The sequence below is a fragment of the Oryzias melastigma genome, linkage group LG9 (assembly GCF_002922805.2).
Source record: "Oryzias melastigma strain HK-1 linkage group LG9, ASM292280v2, whole genome shotgun sequence".
Classification (NCBI taxonomy): domain Eukaryota; kingdom Metazoa; phylum Chordata; class Actinopteri; order Beloniformes; family Adrianichthyidae; genus Oryzias; species Oryzias melastigma.
Window position 1 is genome coordinate 24,838,364 of NC_050520.1, and position 19,485 is coordinate 24,857,848.

Genomic DNA, 19,485 nt, shown 5'->3' on the forward strand with positions numbered 1-19,485 from the left:
AAAAAAAAAAAAAAAAAAAGTAGCTCGTTGCTCAATTACTTGCTGAACTCCAAATTAACCCCAAATTCCTCAGTAAATTAGTCAAAATTTTAGCATGTTGCTAAAATAGAAGCGAAATTCTAAATTAGAATAAAAATCCCAGTAGCAAACAAACTAGCAAAAAACGTTAGCATGTTGCTAAAATAGAAGCTAAACTCTAAATTATTTAAAAAGTTACTATTATTTTATTTTTCTTCAGCCAGAGAGCCACCATGGAGAGATAAAAGAGCCACACATGGCTCTGGAGCCGCAGGTTACAGACCCCTGGTATATACACTGGAGTGACCTCCATCCATGAAAGGGTTAATACTTATTTATAAGATTCTTTTGGATTCCCATCACCCTCTCTGGTCTGTAGATAAACTCTTGCCCTCAGGATGCAGGTACCTGATGCCCAACATGAGGACAAAAAGAGGCTTTGCATCTTTTGTATCACTCAGTATTCACCTCCCCAACAAATCTGGATAAACTGACTTCTTTGGGCTCAGATGTTTCATGTGATACTTCTAGATATATGCGCATTTTTCCAATGGTTTTACAGTTATTATTTATTTCTGTTAATGTTTTCCATTGCCCTCACAGTGCATTGTAAATTCCCCTTAATGCATTAAAGGTTTTCATGCATTCTTGCATTCATCTACAACAAGATGAGCAGGTAATCCTCACAGAGAGGTTAATGCAATGTAAGTGAGAACTCAGAAACGACTCGGTGTCATTAGGTGAAACATGTTGGGCCCCTCCGGTGAAAACACGCACAAAGAACGCACATGCTTGTCAGAGATGCATTGTATAGGTTAGATTCTCTGACCTTCAGATTCAAGTTACACTTGCCAGCCTTGGATCCACATGAGACAAAAGCTGTTTGACGCAAAGCTGAAGCTCATTAAACCAGAATTCGGTGCTTGCCAAACGGGGTTTCATTTGATCAGGCATATGACCCACTTTGGCTTCAGATTCTTTGTCTCAAAAAGAAAAAAAAGGCTTCATAGTAGAGGAAACTGTGGCTCAATCTCTGCTGCTTCTGTTTAATGGATTAGTTTGCACAAGGCCTGCATGTTCCCGTGTTAAAAAGGAGAACTCACCCAGCTGAAGGTTAGACAGAAGCAAGGTTTCAGGTGAAGGTGACTTCAGCCTCTTCTTTGGCATTTATAAATCACTCCCTGTTTTATCGCTGCTCGCTCCGCCACTAATCAGATGTCCCACTTTTCTCGTGACAGGTTTCCATTCCTGTGGTTGACTTTGAGAGCGTGTTTGACGTGCTCCCTGCTGGAGCAATATTACTGTTAGATAGCCTGAGTTTTTGTTGGGTGAAGTAAACAAGGTTCTCAAAACAACCAGAGGGGATTATAAAACCTGTGGTTGCCACGTATTGCTGAGTCATTTAAACTTTTTGCAACTACAAAAAAAATTAAAAAATGATTCTCACAAGGTTCCTCCACAGTTTTTAAGTTATTTAATGGGAAATTTATTATTATTAAGCATTTAATAATCAGCAATTAAACACTTTATGTTCCTATGATCTAACCAGATCAATTTGTTTGAGGCAAGTTGATGAATAATCAAATCAACTTGTACCATAATAAAATCGTTCCAAAATTAAATAAATCGATTATATCGATGTTGGAAAATACCAAGTTCCATCAAAGCGGACAACATGTGATCACAGCAAAAAATGATCAAGTCATTGTTACAATCTATCATGTGGAAACACTTTGAATTTTGCAAAGATGTGAGCAATCAGTAGTTGTAGAATGCTCTAATAATTCATTTGGATTGTTTTTATGTAGTAAAAACAACAGTGAGCTGAACTTTATAAAACTAAAATGTGAATGGATTCGCCATTTATTGTTTGTTTGTACACATATTTAATCAACACTTGATTATCTCGCAAGAAATACAAGGAATCTAGAAAACTTCACCTGCACGATTATATTTTATTTATCTCTGAGTCACACTGGTTAAGTTTTGGCTAAAGATGTCCTGGATCAACATTAGGTGAATGAATTGGATCGTTCAAAATGAACTGATGTCAATAATCAATCATATTATTAACCACAAATTAGGATAAAAATAAAATTTTTGTTAAAATGAATGATTAAACCCCTATTTTTTATTACACAAATAGCGCAAACTTCAAAAATTGCAGTCTCACAAATGCTTTCTTATGTTTTTTTTTTTTTTTTAACTGCATCATGGATTGTTCCATGCAACCCACTGTAATGCACTTTAGACTGCATGCTGACAGCTAAATTTGGACTATTTTAATATATTTTTATTGCAAATGAGATAAAACTTAAAAATAGATATTTTGACACGGAAACTACTGATTAAAATGAAATAAATTAGTATTTTTTATTTCCTCTGCAGAGCTTCAAGCTAAATTTCCGATTTCTCATTTTTCTCCACTCATCATAGCTAGAATATTCTAGTTGACCTCAAATCTAAATTAAGGAACATGACAATAATAATAAAAAAAAGAGGTGGTTTGGACATTCTAAGAATATTCCTTAAAAAAATAAATTTCCTGTCCGAGTTTTCTGGTACAGAACATCTGAGCCCCTCCTGCTTGGTTAACAGTACACATGTACAGGATGCTAACTTTTTCAGTGGCTGACATCATAATGTACTGTCCTAGCAAGGTTACATTTTCATCCTCACAAATACATTACAGTAAGTGGGTTTTCTGTGAGCAAAATCTGCTTATTGTTTCCAGTCCAGCAAGTTTTTATTTAATTTTTTGTATTTAATTTAGAACTTAATTTTGACTAAACACAATGTTATTATTGCACACAAAAGCATTGCGTGATAATGGTTTGTAATATTTTTTAAAAATCTAGGACGTGGGGCATTTCTATACAATTTTTAAGACACTGGAGATTTACAGAGCTCGTTTCAAGATAAAACATCTTTATGCAGAGAAAAAAAAGCCGACGTAATGGAACTTTTCTTCCCTCAAATTTCAGTGTTTGTTCTGTAATGGTCCATGAGGGGATGTATGAGTCACTCAGGGTCTCTCTCTGCAGGGTGCTCCCACCGCTGACGAGAAGCCGTTTCCCCTTGTGTCAGCCACCTCGGTGGAATTTCTGAGTGCATGTAAAGCAGCGGGCCTGCACAGGCACTGGCTGCTATCTCACAAAATGTTTGCTGGAATCTGAGACATGTTTGTCGTGTTTGTAGGGCAACCTTGGTGACATGGTCATTGGAACAGTGAGCTGATCCACGTGTTTATCTACGTGTTGATAGCAGGCTGGCCTTGTGAGAGAGAGCTCTTATATACAGGAGCTCTTTCAGCACTTTACAGAACCAAAGTAGAGACTCTCTGCATAGTGGGAGTTTTTCACCACTCAGAAAACAGTTTAAACATTTTTCCTTCCTTTTTTTTGTCCTACAGACGAAAGTGACCACTTCAGTAAGCAAGATGCTACCTGCAACTTTTAAGCTGTGCGCTGGCATCTCCTATCGGCACATGAGAAACATGACAGGTGAGTCATGAGCAACTGAGATTCAAACTGCTGCCTTCACCTAACCTTTCTCCACTGGTTCTCTAATGAAACAGTGTGAGCCACATTTTCTTCCCTCCTCCGGTGATGCTGCACACATTATCAGGACACTGCAACTAGAAAGCTGTTCTTTTTTTCTTTTTTTTTTTTGCAGGTTTAAGAAAGAATGCCATGGTGGCCATTCATCACGAGCTCAATAGACTGGCAGGTCCAGGACCCAGTAACTGGATCAGCCAAGTTCGGCGTCGAAGCTCCCTTCTGAGTGAGTGATGCAGCACAATAGATCACATCACTTAAACAGCTGCAGAATTACCTGACATGTTGTGGTTTTGGTCCATTGTGCTCTAAGGTTCTCGCATTGAGGAGGAGGGGTTCAGTGAGCAGGAAATGTCTTATGTGAAGCAAGGTGAAGATGCACTGCAGAAGGCTATCAGCATCCTCAGTGAGCAGGACGGCTGGACGGTTGAAACTGTAGCTGTGAGTTTTCTCATCTTTGATTAAGGTTGATGAAGTGACTACTGTGGGATCTGCAGCACTTGTTTCCACCTCTCTACAGCCGAATGGAGATAAGGTCCTGAGTAAGGTACTGCCTGACATCGGGAAGGTGTTCAAGCTGGAAGTCGTCATGGAGCAACACCCTGACAGCCTCTATGAAGAGCTGGTGGGAAACATGGAGCAAATGGGGGAGTGGAATCCCAATGTAAAGGAGGTCAAAGTAAGAGAGCTGAAGGTCAGAGTATAAAACGTGTATTTAAAGTGGCTGATTATGTCTATCACTGGGATGACCTAGATTCTCCAAAAGATTGGCCGGGACACCATGATTACCCATGAGGTGTCTGCAGAGACACCGGGGAATGTGGTGGGGCCGAGAGACTTTGTGAACGTCCGCTGTACCCGACGTCGGGGCTCCACCTGCTTCCTGGCTGGGATGTCCACTCAGCATCCAAAAATGCCAGAGCAGAAGGGCATCATTAGGTACGTCAGTGGGAGTGATCATTTTCAAAAATGATTAGACAAAAATGTGATGAGTGCGCTAATCTAATTTAAATGAACCATTTCTGTCATTTGTAGAGCTGAAAATGGGCCTACCTGCATTGTGATGAAACCGTGTTCTGATCACCCAGACAAGACCAAGTTTACGTGGTTACTAAGTTTAGATCTAAAGGTATTAAAGGCTGCATTTCCTTTATTGCGAAAGTCGCAAGGTATTCTGTGTTAATATGACTTTGTCTTCTGCGTGTGCAGGGCTGGATCCCAAAGACAATCGTAAACAAAGTGCTCTCTCAGACGCAGGTGGACTTCGCCAACTACCTCAGGCACCGGATGGCAGATAATGTTTCTGCAGAGATGGCTCCTGCTTGCTGACACAAGATGCCACTCGAGCTTTGCTCCAGAGCTCTCAGCAGTTACAGAACTAATGAAATCTTCACTAAAGTCAGCATATAACTACTGAAAAATCGGAAAATCCAGACTGTTGCTTAGAACCAAAACAGATCATTCTTCTTCTTTTGCTGCACAAAATCTATGCACCACAATGTTGTGCAAAAACCCGCATTATTCCTGAAAAACCTTGTGACCATTAAGCACTCCTTTGGACAAGACCGAAGAAAAGAAATGTTTCCTTGTAAGTAGTTTAAATGTATCATTTAAGTATATTTATAGCAAAATGAAAACAAAAAAGGAGTACCAATATCTCCTCATCACAAACAGTCCATTGGACTTTAAACAAGAGAGAACCAACAATAGAAAAAACTAACATTGCACTTTTGGTCTTTTTTATGTAATAAAGCATACATGAGACCTATGAAACCCCTTGAAGTACAAGTATTTCAAAGAATGAGACAGCTCTGAATGTATATGTTTTAAAAAGAACTATATTAAAGGCATCTTCAATAAAACCTGAAGTGAGTTGAGCTTTGGATTGTGCGTCTTTGCTGCCTACTTCTGTCTTGTAATCTCACAGAGAAAATCTTACAGAAATGTTGATTGAGGTTCCTGAATTTACAATAAAATAAAGCTGCTGAAATGCCCTTTTTTGCTATCATTTTTATTTTATGCACACAAATACACTCATTATTTAATTTAAAGGCTTCACTTACGCCCTCTGTTGGTCACTTTCCACCCAGCAGTGAACACTCTTGCCCCCCCACTTATATTGGGCAGGGGGACATAGTGGGCTAACAGGATGCGCACCATCTCCTTTATTTTAAATGTTTTAATTGTTGATGTTGCTTCAAAAGAATTGCAGCTTTGTAGGAATTAAAGCAGAGGAATCACAAAATTGTATTTTTATGATAGTAAGAAGCAGTAACATTGGTCAGATTTTTTTTTCTGTTTATCCCGATAGATGACCTTTTAAAATAAAATCTAGTTAAAAAAAAATGCACAGAGCTTTTTTTCAAGTATGTTTTTTCCCCTTCAGACAGCCTTGGATTTGCAGTCGTTTTTTTTTTTTTTTTTCAAATGATCATTAAAATTGCAGGGGAAAGTCAAAACAAAAAAAGGAAAGACAAGCAAAGGAAGCTTTAAACTTTAAGGAATGAAAACCTTGAAATGGCAGAACAACTACAGAACCAAGATGCTGCGAAACAGGAAGGAACGGTTCCTGGATTCTTATCAGGAAGAAAATGCAGCACATAAAAATGCCTCATCTGTAGACCAAAAACAAATGCCGTCTTTGTACTGAATGGGTTTTCAGATTGTTGGTTTGTCAGAGCGAGCAGGTGTTTGGCCGTTCAGATGTGTGAGAAGCCAACAGCAACTACTTCACTGCGAGCCAACAGCACATTCCTCAAGATCAAGTAAGAGTGGATCTCATCCCAAACCGGAAATCTGTCCTCCCTTTATTGCCAGTTGCATAACATTTCACAAATTCCGTGTAATTTTGTTAGGTCCAAAATGTTTTGCAACCGCTCATTATCTTTGATGTAGAACAGACTGCAGAGGACCCACAGCGGGATAAAAGCAGGTGGGGGTTCTTTTTCTATTCTGAGTGAATTTTTACAAATACATTAAATTATCAAAAGTATTTTTTCACCCTTCCAAGTAAATTAAAGACCCACTACAAGAAAAGTGTTGGTTTGAGTGTGATTAACATGTTCTTGGAGCATTTTTCTCATTATACAAAGAAACTCAGCTTAAAATTGTGTTCTTGAGTATTTCTTTATCAAAATTGTTTTGAATCAGGAGCAGATGATAAATGCCGTTGGAAAAAGCTTGTATATGTGACGTAGGTGCTACAGTCAGCAAGCCACAAGCTACCTGCTCCACTCCATTCTAATACATCCACTTTCAGACAAATGGATTTATGTGCGTCTTAATTTTCCTTGTCCGAGCTGACTCAAAACTATACAGTTTCAATATTGATGGCTATTCTTGGTGCACCAGTAATGTTAGGTTGAGGTGTGAGGGGCTGTAAGATAGTAGACGAGTGTAAACAGAAGGATGTCAGGAAGCGGGGGCACCTACATCTTAGAGGCAGATTTCTAATGAACTTTATCTTGTTTAAAATTCTGATATAAAGACCATTTAGAACACTTTGGTACTTTAAATCATTTCAATCTCTTTTATAGCCACATGTGTATAAAATACTCCACTTCAACACATAGACTGCCTCTAAATTTACCAAAGAATGGGCCATGGTCTCTTTGTGGCGATGCCATCCATTAAACAAATGTGATTTCCACACTATTCAATCCACTGTCTGTGGTGTAATAACAAACTTCAGTCGCTAAGTTGCAGACTACAAAATTTGACAGGAGCAGGGTCATCTGATGCTGAGGAACATAGTGTGCATAGTTCACCAGCTTTTTGCTGTCAGTCCTGACAGACCTCCAAATTTCATGTGGCCTCTAGACTATCAGAAGAACAGTGTGTGAAGATGGGTTTCCCTCACTTTACAGCTTCCTCCAAACCACACATTACCAAATGTAATGATTAGAACTGGATGTAGGTGCAGTAAAATACTATTCTTCTGGGCTCTGGTGCAGTGAGGACGCTGAGTATGGATCTGGTGTTTGACAGAACTACTTCTCAGACAACATTCTACCAAGTGTGAAGCTTCGTAAAGAGTGCATGACCTGAGAGTGTCATTTTTAAAAGCAGGACTTGATCTCTTAGATCCAGTTAAATGAACATTGAATATCTTGATATCTTATGATGTGAAAATATCAAAAGATTTTGGGAATTTCCATGATCCCAGCAGTGTGGGAACAACCCCTTGCATGGACAATGGTGTGGAAGAACTTGACTGTCCTGCAGAGACTCCTGACCTTCATTAATAAATAATAAATTACCTTTGGGACTGTGAACACTTTGGCTTCTGGACCTAATGTCTTCTCTTCTTGAGACGTTTCAACACTTATTGGCAAAATGTCTAAAAAGCTGGGCATAAATGTTAAATCAATTCATGTATTCATTCTTTTTTTTAGGTATGCACTAAAAGCAAGACAGAGATATAAGGCAGAGCGGAAGATGTTACGGTTCTCTTTGGGAGTGATCAGGATGGATAGAAGCTAAAGAGGGGTAACTAAAGAGAACGTGGTTGGTGCTAGCATGGAGGATACAAAGGATAATGTCAGATGTATGTTTGGACCCCTAAATAGAGCAGCTAAAACACAAAGACGAAGAAGCACTAATAATTAACGTTAAATAATTGACATTTTTTTAGTATCTGACCTCTTGCCTTAAGTTGATGAGGGTTGTTTCCATTCATAAAAGCTGTTGGAAAGAAAACATTTGGCCTTGTAGTATGAAATGTAAGTTTTTTTTTCTGTGCGTACGTTGTGTAAGGATGCCAAGAAGACCAAACAAGTAATGGGTTAGTCATATCAACTCCTTGACTTAAATGATAGCCTTGATTTTGAAGTCCCTCCATCTTCTAAACCGGGGGTCACTGAAGTGTAATAGCTACTGAATATCATAGGCGGGATACACCCATCAGTTCATAACAGGGTAACACAGAGACAAACACACTCTTCCTTTCCTCAATTTTAGGAAATCACTTCATTATCCTCTTAAGATCCGAGCTCATATTTGAGATAACCCTCTACACACACATAGTCAAACGGTCCTAATTAATTAAGCAGAATAACAAGTGTGGTAATATAGCCCAAAATGTGATGCCCTCCTGGGTGGATACCAGGTCTTAAGAGCTTAAAATAAACCTCTTTAGAGAGCATCAATGAAACAAATTGTTAGCAAATAATTGTGTTAAATAATTACATCTCTGAGTGATACTAATAGTAGTTACTAAATGATTAAATAAATATAAATGACAGAACAATACATTAACAGCATCTTGTCGATTGCATTTTTTACAATGTGGCATCATTTACAAAGCACTCCAAACAGACTTGAGTTTGGGTTGGTTTCAATTAAATTAAATAATATAAATCTAAACTTATTTCACAATTTTTTTTATTAATGTTAAAATGCTAAAGAAAAAAAATGTAATTTTTTTTTGCCATGCAGAAAATTATGCACTATATATATATATATATGATCTATCTATCTATCTATCTATCTATCTATCTATCTATCTATACAAACATATACATATACATATGTATCTATTCGGGGGTTGGGGGGATGAGTTGATCCAAAGCAATGACGTAATCATATAGCCAGCGTTGGGCAGGAAACAACAATTCCCAAGATGCACTACAAATTACCGTTGCCTCTGGACTGGACGGGGGAAGGGAAGCTGAGATTGGAGGGAGAAACAATCAGAAACTGAGGTACTTTTTAACGGCTCCTATTGCATAATATAATTCGACATACAATTGCCCGAGGTTTTTGTAGCATGTAGATTAAATTGCTCTATCTAGAGCCTGTTTACAAGGACCTTGCATCCAGATTTACCTTTGATTATCTCCGTTACAGTTCAATAGAGCTGCAGCTAGCCCGTTAGTTAGCCTGGCAGCTGCCTTTTCTTTTCTTAGCTGACGTAATTGGGTCTTTACTGTTTAAATGCACGTCGTATTTTTATACAGGGTTATTAATTACGTTGATGCATGTGTTTTGACTAAGTTGCAAGGCAGGCACGGAGCTGTCGCGTTCTCACTTTTAAATTAAAGCTGTAGCTGCGTCTTTGTGCCAGTGGAGCTGCTAGTTGACGTATTGCTAACTCGACGGTTGCTAGAGATACTGGTTGCTAGCTGACGGCAGGCTGCTGCTAACGCTGTCATCGCAGCCATAACTTTTTGCTAGCAGGTGTCATTGAAAAATACGCGTTCATGTAGGAGTTTATTTTACGTTTTGTCTAATGTGCCATGTTTAAAACTCGAACTCAACATGTCTTGTCATTTAGACGTGAAAAAGAAAGTATACAGATAAGTAAAAGTAGCGGTAGAAATGTGAATAAAGTTGCACAGTACTGGTCATTTTTGAATTCTTTACTTCAAAAGAAGTGTGTTCTTGTAGTGTTTAGGGACAAAAAGTTTGTAGAAGAGAGACAAGCACATAATTAGAATAGGTTAAAGCAATAAAATACTAATACTGAAGTAATGTACTCTGGTACAAGTTTCAAGTGTTTTATTTTGTGTTTATTATTATTATTTTCATGAATTATCCTCGCTAGGGTTTAAAAGTTATTGAATTACAACACTTCTACTAAGAACAGCCATATACAAAGCTAAAGAAGCCAAGTTGCTTCATATCCCGTGTTTTATAGATATGGTGTTCATATCTGTAATATTATATTACAATTTTGTGGATGTGTCAAATTGTCTTTTAAGGAAGTTGTATTTCCTTTTATTTATTTATTCTTCTTCCTACAAAAACCTTATGACCTAAATAAAATATATTATTTTAAGTGCCATAAAAAGTATATATCAAAATTCTTATTCTTCATTTAGAACTAAAACATAAAAGTTATTGACATTGCTAATAGTTTTTGTTATTGTCTTAAAGATCCCTAATGAAAAGTCATCATTAAGACAATTGTGCCTAAATTTGTGCCCTGATATGTTTCAGTTTTCATATTTATAGCGTTTGATCTGCTTGTCTAAATATTATTGATTTAAATGTAACAACTCCTTTGTTCTTCCTTTTGGATTTTGTATTCTTTTTCTCAAGACTTCAGGAGAAACCAGAGCTATCTCCATGACCCACATCCCTCAAGACATCTTCAGTTCTCTCTGCGGACGAGACGGACGCGAACACGGCTTTGGTTTGAGGAAACTAATCTCCCTCTGCACTGGTACTTCTTGGTGACTGCTGGATTTGTCTTGACTGCCAAAGTAATGAAGTGTCTTGGACAGGGCAAGCCCAGCCCCGAGAAGCAATGTCCCCATGCAGCGTCTGTGTATCTTTGGTGGGGTTGAGGAGGGTGGTTGATCTGTGGAGAAGAGGAAGGAGGCAGGTTTCCAGGAAACTTGCATATTGATGGATAGAAATTTCCTCAACAGAGCTCTTGTAGATTGATGCCTGGACATTCCACAGCCCTACAGAGCAAAGGGCTTCCACAATAAAACCAAACTCGCATTCTAATTTCCAACAAAGCAACCAGGAGCGTAATGTGCACAACATGAATTTTATCGTCAGTTCTATAAAACCTGTAGACTGACTGTGGACTTTAAGATCTGCGTATGAGGGGACCACCATGATGTTTGCTTCATCTCCTCAACCCGCCCCTCTTCATGGCTTGAGAGACTTTTAAAGGCCAGAGTCAAGAACCTTTTCAACCAACACAGTCTAATGCAATGGAAGAGGACATCAATGTCACATCCCACACCGAGGTAACTGTTTTTATATGTACAAATCTTTGCATTAATCCCATTTCAGTGTTTGGGTTTACTGTAATTTAACACCATTAGGTCAGGAAGTAACACCTGCCAAGTTTGCCAACAAAACATTGTCTTCAGGAAGCACAGTTTTTTTCCCTCTTCCTGCTTCATGTTGGTCAATTAAGAGCTTATGTGTTAAGAATGGTATGTCACACGGGTTTAACTGGAGACCTGAGGTCAAGTGTTGATTTTGGCATCGGCTGTAATCTCCGATCTGGCTTTCTTGGCGTGTTGCTGTGGTGGCAGTTGATACGGCATTTCTCTTTGTTTTGAAGCCATTACATGAACTCTATTTTAGTGCACAAGCAATCTATCCACTTGCAGCGTCACTCGATGAAAAGTCCAGTTTTTTTAAATGACCTTCATACCCCTGCTTTTGCAGGGAATGTTTTTCCTGCAATGAAGGCGCTGAGTGATACGTTTTTTTAAGGGACTCTTTTAGTTTGCTGCACATATTTTAATTGTTTTTCAATGCTTTTCACTCATTTTAAGTTCAACAAAAATAAGTAAAAGGTTATGCCATATCCTGTAGAATTAAGCAATAAATAAACCATGCCTGTCTGTGTTTGTGCTGCCTTTCTAGGGTCTGAATGGTTTGTCACATGACCATATACCTTTAGAGATCACCAATGGATGCTCCAACCATAAACTTGTAAGACTCAAAAGACTTTAATGTATCCAAATTTCATGCTCCTTTTATTTTTATTGCATTATTTTATTATGAGTCTTTCTGCATTTTGCAGGTCATGAATGGAGTGGTTAAAGGCTGTAACGGAGGCCTCACTAACGGGAATGCACCTCTTGGATCCCTGCCGGTACTTTGACCTTTTGTTGTACTGCTTTCTATCATTTTTAGAAGTTGGCCCTTTTTAAATGTAATATACTTTTTTTTTTTTTTTTTTTTTTTAAATATGTCCAGATATCTGCACTGAGGCAGAACGGTCTTCTACAGGCGTTGACAGAAGGAGGGGATCAGTCCAGCCTTACAGGTAACCTGTCTGCCATATTTTCTTCCCACCAGATTTTGTATTTGTTTGAGATTTCCTGCATCAATAAAAGTTTGTGGCACTTAGAGGCATTTTTCTTTTCCTGTAAAGAAAGTGTCATAACAGAATGAAGTCTTCCACCTGATCTAACACCAAACACAAGATTTTTTTATGCTTGACTCTTTAGTTAGTTTATTTTTACCTAGTTTGTCATTTCCTTTACAGAGGAAAGGGAAAATGTGGAATTGCAGAAGGCCAGGGAGGAGTGGGACGCCCTGGAAAACATCCTACCAGGTCTGATTCCTCTTGTTCAGCTTCCTGTTTGCGTGTAGTTTTGAGACGTTCAATTGGAAACATTTTTTTCATTTTGGGGAAAAAGGATTTCAGACATGTAGTTAATAAGTAACGTGACAACGTGAAATTTCTTTGAGTTTTGAACAGTTTAGTCAACAGAATACTTTGACTCCTCCCAAACCCTGTCACAGATTTTCTAAAGCTTTTTCATGACTGATGCACGTGCTCCAAGGAGACATCATAGAAAGCCATTTGGAAAATAAATGAATAAATTATAACCTACAATTTTTCAGCTATGAAGTCTTAGAAATGTGCTTTTTTTTGGAAACAGGTCTTGAGGATTGGGAGTTTTCAATGTTACCTTATTGATAAGAAACCTATAGAAGTAGAACATTTTCTTTTACGTATATGTATTTAAAATAATTTTTCCCAACAGCCATAACAGAGGACTCGACCCCAACTCCACTGATCTCCTTTAATGAAGCCTTGCAGTACTTCCAAACCACAGATCTTGGAGACTTGCTGGTAGGAAACTCAATTAAAATAATAAATATCTAAAATGAAGCCACGTGTATAACAAACATGTGCTATTTTATATTACCTCAACAGTGAAAGTGTCATATTTAGTTTGAATGCAAATACTGGGTTAAATACTGCTGAATTTGTTAGGGATCTTATTGATCACTGAATAACTTAAATGGGAATCAGTGTTTTTTTTTCTTATCCCCATCTGTAGAAGAATATTCAGCCAACTATTCGCAGGACTGGTCTGGCTGCAATCACACATTTTCTCTTTGGACCTCCAAGACTGCATAAGGATCTCCTGGAGGAGAGAGATCTGGTCTTTGCCATCGCTCAGTGTGAGTGTGTGTTTTGAAAAGCTTGCTGTTAATCCATTTGAGTATTTATTCTTTAGGGTTTCTATCAAACAACAAATTATTTGTAACAAATTCTTGTGGTTGTTTTTTTTTTATTTTTTATTTCAGGCCCCGTGGATAACAGCCAACCAGTTCACATGCGAGTCCTGCAGACTATTTATAAACGGCTGATTGGCAGCAGGCTGGACTGTCCTCGCTTTGGTCCACACTGGGAGAACATTGGCTTTCAGGGTGAGAAACATTTTTGATTCATGTGGAAAAAAATAATTCTGTAGGTGAACATACAGCCTGTAATTGTTTAGAAAATCTGACAACCTTTTTTTGTTTAATGCAGGCACTGACCCAGCCACTGACCTACGCGGCACTGGTTTCCTTGGACTAATGCACACTCTCTACTTTGTGATGGATCCAGAGACTCTGCCACTGGCAAAAGATATTTTCAGATTATCACAGCACCCCACACAGGTATATATAAATCAATTTACTCCTCGTGTCTGCTGCAGGATGAGGATGTATGTGCTTTACTGGGGTTTTGTTTTGTTTATCATATTTTGTGTGTATGTACTCTGTTTTTAGAACTTCCCATTCAGTGTGATGTCAATCAACATGACTCGCATCGCTTTGCAAGTGCTAAGGGAGGAGGCCCTGACAAAGTGAGCTTCTCCTCTTTTGTTTCAGAATCAAATTCTTCATTATTATGAATGTCTTCTATGATTTGAGCCTCACAACATCTGAGTTCTCTGTCATTTCTTTCACCAGGGAGTGCAATCGGCGTCAGCAAGTAGTTGGCGTGCTGAATGAGTTTTATGTTGCCACGTATCTGTATGTGTACCAACTGTGGAAGACCCAACAGAAGACCATTGCTGACTCTGGCTTTGTACTAAGAGGTGAAAGTGTTTACGTCCTATCATATATGAACAAAAAGATCAAGAAATAGCATTTTATTTATGATAAAACATTGTAAATAAGTAAAAGTAATTCAAAAAACACTATTTTAAAGAAATTGTCAAATAAAAAATGTAATAATGGATTGTAATTAGTTAGTTATATTTAAAATAAATAATATAAAACATCTATATAACTTTATTTATAATTGATTAAAGACTAACTCCAATGAAAATAGTGTTTTAAACATGTTCTTGTAGCATTTTTCTTATGATGAAAGACATATATATAACATTATTTTAGATTAAAACTGGGTTTCTGAATATGTCTTCATTTAAATCATGTTTCACATCATGAATGTCTTAATTTTAACTTTAACAATAATCTTGTCATTTTTTTGGTTTAAGAAGATCAACGTAACATCCATGTTTTCTACTTACAGGATAGATATGTGTGCTAAAAACCAGCAACAAAACATTTATTCTTCTTTATACCTATCTGTTCATGATGTTTTCACTTTGTGCCAACAAACATGAAACCTATTCAACAGAAAAAAGCTGAACATGTTTTGGATTTGTCAAAAACTGTCTAGAATGTTTCTACATGTGAGGCATAATGGAGGAGGAGGAGGAGGAGGAGAAAATCCTCTGCATCATTTATCTGCCAAACAGCCTCCAGAATTAGTTCCTACGAGCCTGTTTCCTGTTATTTTGGAGGGAATGTTGATACATCAAATGATAGCTTTAGAGTTGCTCACTAAGTTTGCACTTTCTTTTGTACATTTTTTTTTATGATTCACAGTAAAAATATAGTCTTTTTTTAGTCTTTTCCTGTCAAGCAGCTGACAGGTAAACAGATAAGAGCTGAAGGCTTCTTGTGTTGGGACAGTTTACTGTTACAAGAGGGGTTTGAATCTTCTGACACATGATATGTAAATTTGTATAAACCCCTTTTTGTATTTGAGGCTAAACTTTATGTTTGAATAGGAAAAATTTAGTCTACTAAAGAAATTTGAGGACCTGCTATAAAAGTCACAGATGCAAAACTGCACATTTTTACTACTAAAAATGATTTCTAAGATTAGATTTCTGTTCTGAAATTTCAGAAGAAGCAATAATCAGTTTTTAACATGTGAAACTTTATTTCAAACATGAGATGAAATATTTTATTAGCTTAATTCACTGTTCAGATTGCAGAACCTCATGGAGTCCCATGTTTTACCCCACAGAAGTGGAGCTGTTTGCCAAAAAGAACCCCAAGCAGATACTGCGCCGGCTAGAGTGCTTCCTGAAAGAGAAGCGAGCGGGCGAGCTCCCCCGGGGGACATCACCTGACCCTCAGGGCCGCCAGCCATCTCCCAGCCTGGGGGCCAGATCAGGAAGCAAAGCAAAGGAGATGCATTTTACAGGAGTGTGTGATCTACAAGCAGACGTGGAGGGAGAAGCTAGACTCATCTAGGCTAGACTTTGTGTGTATGTCTATGTGTGTGTGAGAGAGAGCTATCCTGTCTATATCTATTACTGTATGTGTGAATGGCTTACTCAGAGCTACAAGAAGAGCCCACCAGTCCCTGTCGAGGGCCTGCTATCGTAACCTATTCAAACACTTCTACTCCTTCCTCTGATGCGGGGGAGCTGCACTTTGATCCGATTAAGCTTGGGGATCTTTCAGAATTATATTTGTTTTGTCGTTTTGTTTTCTTTTCCCTATAACTTATTTTCTAATCTACGGTCATGGAATAGTCGTATATATAAAGGGTCTTTAATGAAAGATGTCACAAACACCTTTTAAGTGAATATTTGCACTTTTCTGTAGATGTAGGAGCCAAACCAATAGCTGCCAAATTTTCCTTGAACTCGTCTTGAAGCCCCAAAATGTATACTTTATGCTTAAAAAAATAATAAAATGTAGCCACAAAATGTTTAAACTTTAGGGAAGCATGGCAGAGTAGCTATTATTTCGTAAAGGCTTGAGAAAGAGTTTGTCCCAGTGATAAAATCTTCAATGGAGCATTGCATGTCTGAATTGTCTGAGTTTGGTCTTTTAAAAATGGGTCTCTGTGCTAACAGTGCTGCTCAGCTGCAGATAGTTAAAGAGCAGCGTCAGTGAAGATGTGGATACATGCTCTCTGAAGCTGGTGATTCTGCCTGCTGTGTTGGTGATAGATTTTAGGACTAAACAGAAAAAGTTAGCTGACCGTGTCGTCAGAGGCTAACTATGGCTTCCTTAGGAGCTGAGATCCTATATTTACCATTATAAGAGTGATTTAGAGAGGGGGACATTCACAATAACAAAGTTTGGAAGTCGTCTTTCTTCCACCAACTGGTGGCTTAAAGTTAAATTGGTGAGGAAGCACTTGCCTCCTTTTTTCTTTTCATTTTCAGGGGAAATGTTCCCACCCCCCAGTTGATGGCGTCACATTGATGGCTCAGTGACGGACGCATTTCTAAAGTGGTAACGTTGCAGCTAAAGTTTCCGAAGAGAGCGTCTGCTTGGCTCGGTCGCAGCTGAAGCCAAAGGTCCTCTATAAGCTTTCTCTACATTCCGTTAAAAAGCATGTGATTGTATTTTTTTTAACTATTATTATTATTGTTATTATTTTATAAATGGTTAAGAAATTTATTCCAGTGTGTGCATGTGCGTGAGCGTTCGTGTGTGTGTATGTGAGGGGTGGTGGTGTTGAACAATTGAGCTATACCTGCTGAAGGGTGCCTCTCCAAGAAGACACAGGAGACGTATGGTCGTATGCAATCCCTGCTCTTTCTCTATGATAATCAAAACACTAGTGCTGCGAGGTGATACCGTTTTTTTGTTTTTATTTCCTAACTTCAGGGTTTGTGCACTTGTGCAAGCGAATGTGATTGCGTATGTGTGTGAGTCACACCACAGAAACCGACTACAGATGGGGTGCTTTCCTTTGCACAATAAAAGCCAGCTTTACTAAGTACTTGATCCCTCTTCCTACAGATGGTACTCTAGTCATTTTCAATATGGTACACAATGACCATATCTTAGACAAAAGAAGTTTTTTTTTGTGTGTTTGTATCTAAAACCCCGCGTCAGTTATGGATCAAGCTGTTCTGGTTAAAGGGTTCTGAGATGGGTAGAGCTTCTCAGCAAAGCTGGTTTGTCCTTTGTGCTCACATGAAAACCTCACCCATCACTGTAGTCTCATCTGTAGCATGTTCAGGTAGCACTAGTACTGTAGCATCTATAGCCTCCTCCTCTGTGTAAAGCTTGTTGATGTCACGTCTCAGTTACAGTCTGTAGTGTCGATGAAAAGTGCAACCTGTTACTAATATAGCACATACGTTTCAGTTGTCTTTGGCCTCCTTGAGTAGTTACAAACCCAAGTGGTACCGTGTGAGTTTTGGAGAGATGTGGACGATGCCCGACACACTCGGCTCCAACGTTTTCTGATGGAAAGGAATTTGGTGCCTGCACAAAGTGGAGTCCCGAAAGGTGGAGCGCTGGTGATTTTTTTTTTTTTTTTTGGATTTGAAGCAATGCAACATGTGGTGTTGATGCAAAGGACCCATCCCAAACCTGTTGAACTCTCTTAACACGTCAATATTTGCATCAGAGTTCATAAAAAATCTTTTTACATTTCTTATCACCATCATAACACTCCCCCCACCCTGCATATGAGCTGAGGCAGTCTTGTCAGGTGTTTTGACTGTTTTTTTTTTTGTGTGGATTGATTGATGAGGAAAATTTGCACTGCTGTGGATACGTGTGTGTGCGTGTGTTTGAGGTGCACCAGAGGAAACAGGCCATCTTCGACAGCCATATTGTAACGTTCATTATCAGCCGGTTCATAGAAAACATCGCTCTGGGATGTCCAGCAGATTCCCCTCCCCGCTTGAAGACTAAATTGCACCATCGATATGATCTCACATTTAGTTTTTATTCAATTTTAAACAGAGGAGCAGTACGGTGTATGTAAATCAGGAAGTTTGTATATAGAGAATTAATGATTGTAACTGTATGATTGTCTGTAGGGCATTATACTGAAGAAACATTGCTTACCTCAAGACTTAAGACAAATCCTCCCTTTCTCCTGTTTGTTTGGCCTCTCAGTCACCCTCTTATGTTTGTTTCCTTTGACTTTAGGCCTTTTTTTGTCACACTAACTGAACATGGATCATATACATCCACTACCTGAAGCGCAGAGTTAACAGCAGCCTAAAAGAAAAGCCGGTTCTTTGCTATGTGTGTTGGTCTTACAGACACTATACAGGCTCTGATGCGAACGCAAACGAAAATCCTTCAAAGTGAACTCCGATTGGCTGATGTTTGTTGGCTTTTCGTGGCTTCAGTGGTCGTATATACAGTATACTTTTGCTGTGATTAAATGTTTTGCTGTCAGGAAACTACACAGAACCCCATCCTGTCTTTCTAGCACCACCCACAGTCACATATATATGTTCGTAAAGATTTGGCTCAACAGACAAGCATATTGCTGTGTATTCTCTGACCTTTACATATATATATAAATATATATTCAGTGTCAAAACAAGGCCAGATTTTTTTATTTGATTTCCCCTCTTTTAAAAGTTTTGTTAATTTTTTGTTGTTGTAACAGATGATCTTTTTATGCTTTGACCATCACAAAGGGTTCTTTAGTTGAGTAACCAGATCCAAAGGGGGGGCGAAACGGGTTCTTAAAGGATGTCGGATGCTAAGAGAAATGCCTCCCGAACATCTGCTTCTTAAGCAGCTGTTTGGCAAACAGTCGCTTCTCTCAGCGTCCGGCGTTTTATATGAAGGTGATTTACTGTTGCCATTCTTGTCATATTCCTCAGAGCATTTTATGACTATACCTTGATTGTAGAAGCCCTATTTTATACTGAGAGTTATTTCAGAATACAGTATGTGCTGTTCTACATTAAATGTATTGTATGGAAAAGCTAAATAAATGCAGTTTAAAACTACTAGTTTACTGTTTTCACTCAGAGAGAATACTTTTTTATTTATCTTTATAGAGATTATTTTTTAACAATTTATATTCAGTTTGAAATGCCACAAATTTAATCTGATATTTTGTTTTCTTTTACACTGCACAAACCAAAAGAAATAGCATTTTCAGAGAGAGAAAGGAGATGAAAGGATCAGA

The 19,485-nt window shown here is 38.3% G+C and overlaps 2 protein-coding genes across 3 annotated transcripts; both read left to right on the plus strand.

The window, feature by feature from the left end:
- The first annotated feature begins 2,898 nt into the window (after positions 1–2,898).
- star (steroidogenic acute regulatory protein) lies at positions 2,899–5,452 on the plus strand. Its single transcript, XM_024276393.2, has 7 exons — positions 2,899–3,521; positions 3,694–3,801; positions 3,889–4,016; positions 4,096–4,254; positions 4,330–4,514; positions 4,611–4,704; positions 4,785–5,452. Exons 1-7 carry the CDS (start codon positions 3,458–3,460, stop codon positions 4,902–4,904), a joined length of 858 nt encoding a protein of 285 aa, XP_024132161.1. The 5' UTR covers positions 2,899–3,457; the 3' UTR covers positions 4,905–5,452.
- Positions 5,453–9,166: 3,714 nt separating this feature from the next.
- On the plus strand, positions 9,167–19,303 carry elmod3 (ELMO/CED-12 domain containing 3). Of its 2 annotated transcripts, XM_024275373.2 has the most exons (14): positions 9,167–9,277; positions 10,617–10,845; positions 10,960–11,278; positions 11,910–11,978; positions 12,070–12,141; positions 12,246–12,315; positions 12,538–12,606; positions 13,043–13,131; positions 13,343–13,466; positions 13,593–13,715; positions 13,819–13,949; positions 14,061–14,137; positions 14,244–14,371; positions 15,598–19,303. In XM_024275373.2, exons 3-14 carry the CDS (start codon positions 11,243–11,245, stop codon positions 15,825–15,827), a joined length of 1,218 nt encoding a protein of 405 aa, XP_024131141.1. In that variant the 5' UTR covers positions 9,167–9,277; positions 10,617–10,845; positions 10,960–11,242; the 3' UTR covers positions 15,828–19,303. The 2 variants fall into 2 exon arrangements, with proteins under 2 accessions (XP_024131141.1, XP_024131140.1); XM_024275372.2 differs by having other exon boundaries at positions 10,617–11,278.
- Positions 19,304–19,485: the final 182 nt, after the last annotated feature.

Excerpts from the sequence above, each read along its gene's own strand:
- star (XM_024276393.2), top strand. The coding sequence starts at position 3,458 with ATGCTACCTGCAACTTTTAAGCTGTGCGCTGGCATCTCCTATCGGCAC. Across the intron at positions 3,522-3,693 it reads GCACATGAGAAACATGACAG|GTTTAAGAAAGAATGCCATG; the intron begins GTGAGTCATGAG and ends TTTTTTTTGCAG. Across the intron at positions 4,705-4,784 it reads TACTAAGTTTAGATCTAAAG|GGCTGGATCCCAAAGACAAT; the intron begins GTATTAAAGGCT and ends CTGCGTGTGCAG.
- elmod3 (XM_024275372.2), top strand. The coding sequence starts at position 11,243 with ATGGAAGAGGACATCAATGTCACATCCCACACCGAG. Across the intron at positions 13,467-13,592 it reads GGTCTTTGCCATCGCTCAGT|GCCCCGTGGATAACAGCCAA; the intron begins GTGAGTGTGTGT and ends TTTTTATTTCAG. Across the intron at positions 13,950-14,060 it reads TATCACAGCACCCCACACAG|AACTTCCCATTCAGTGTGAT; the intron begins GTATATATAAAT and ends CTCTGTTTTTAG.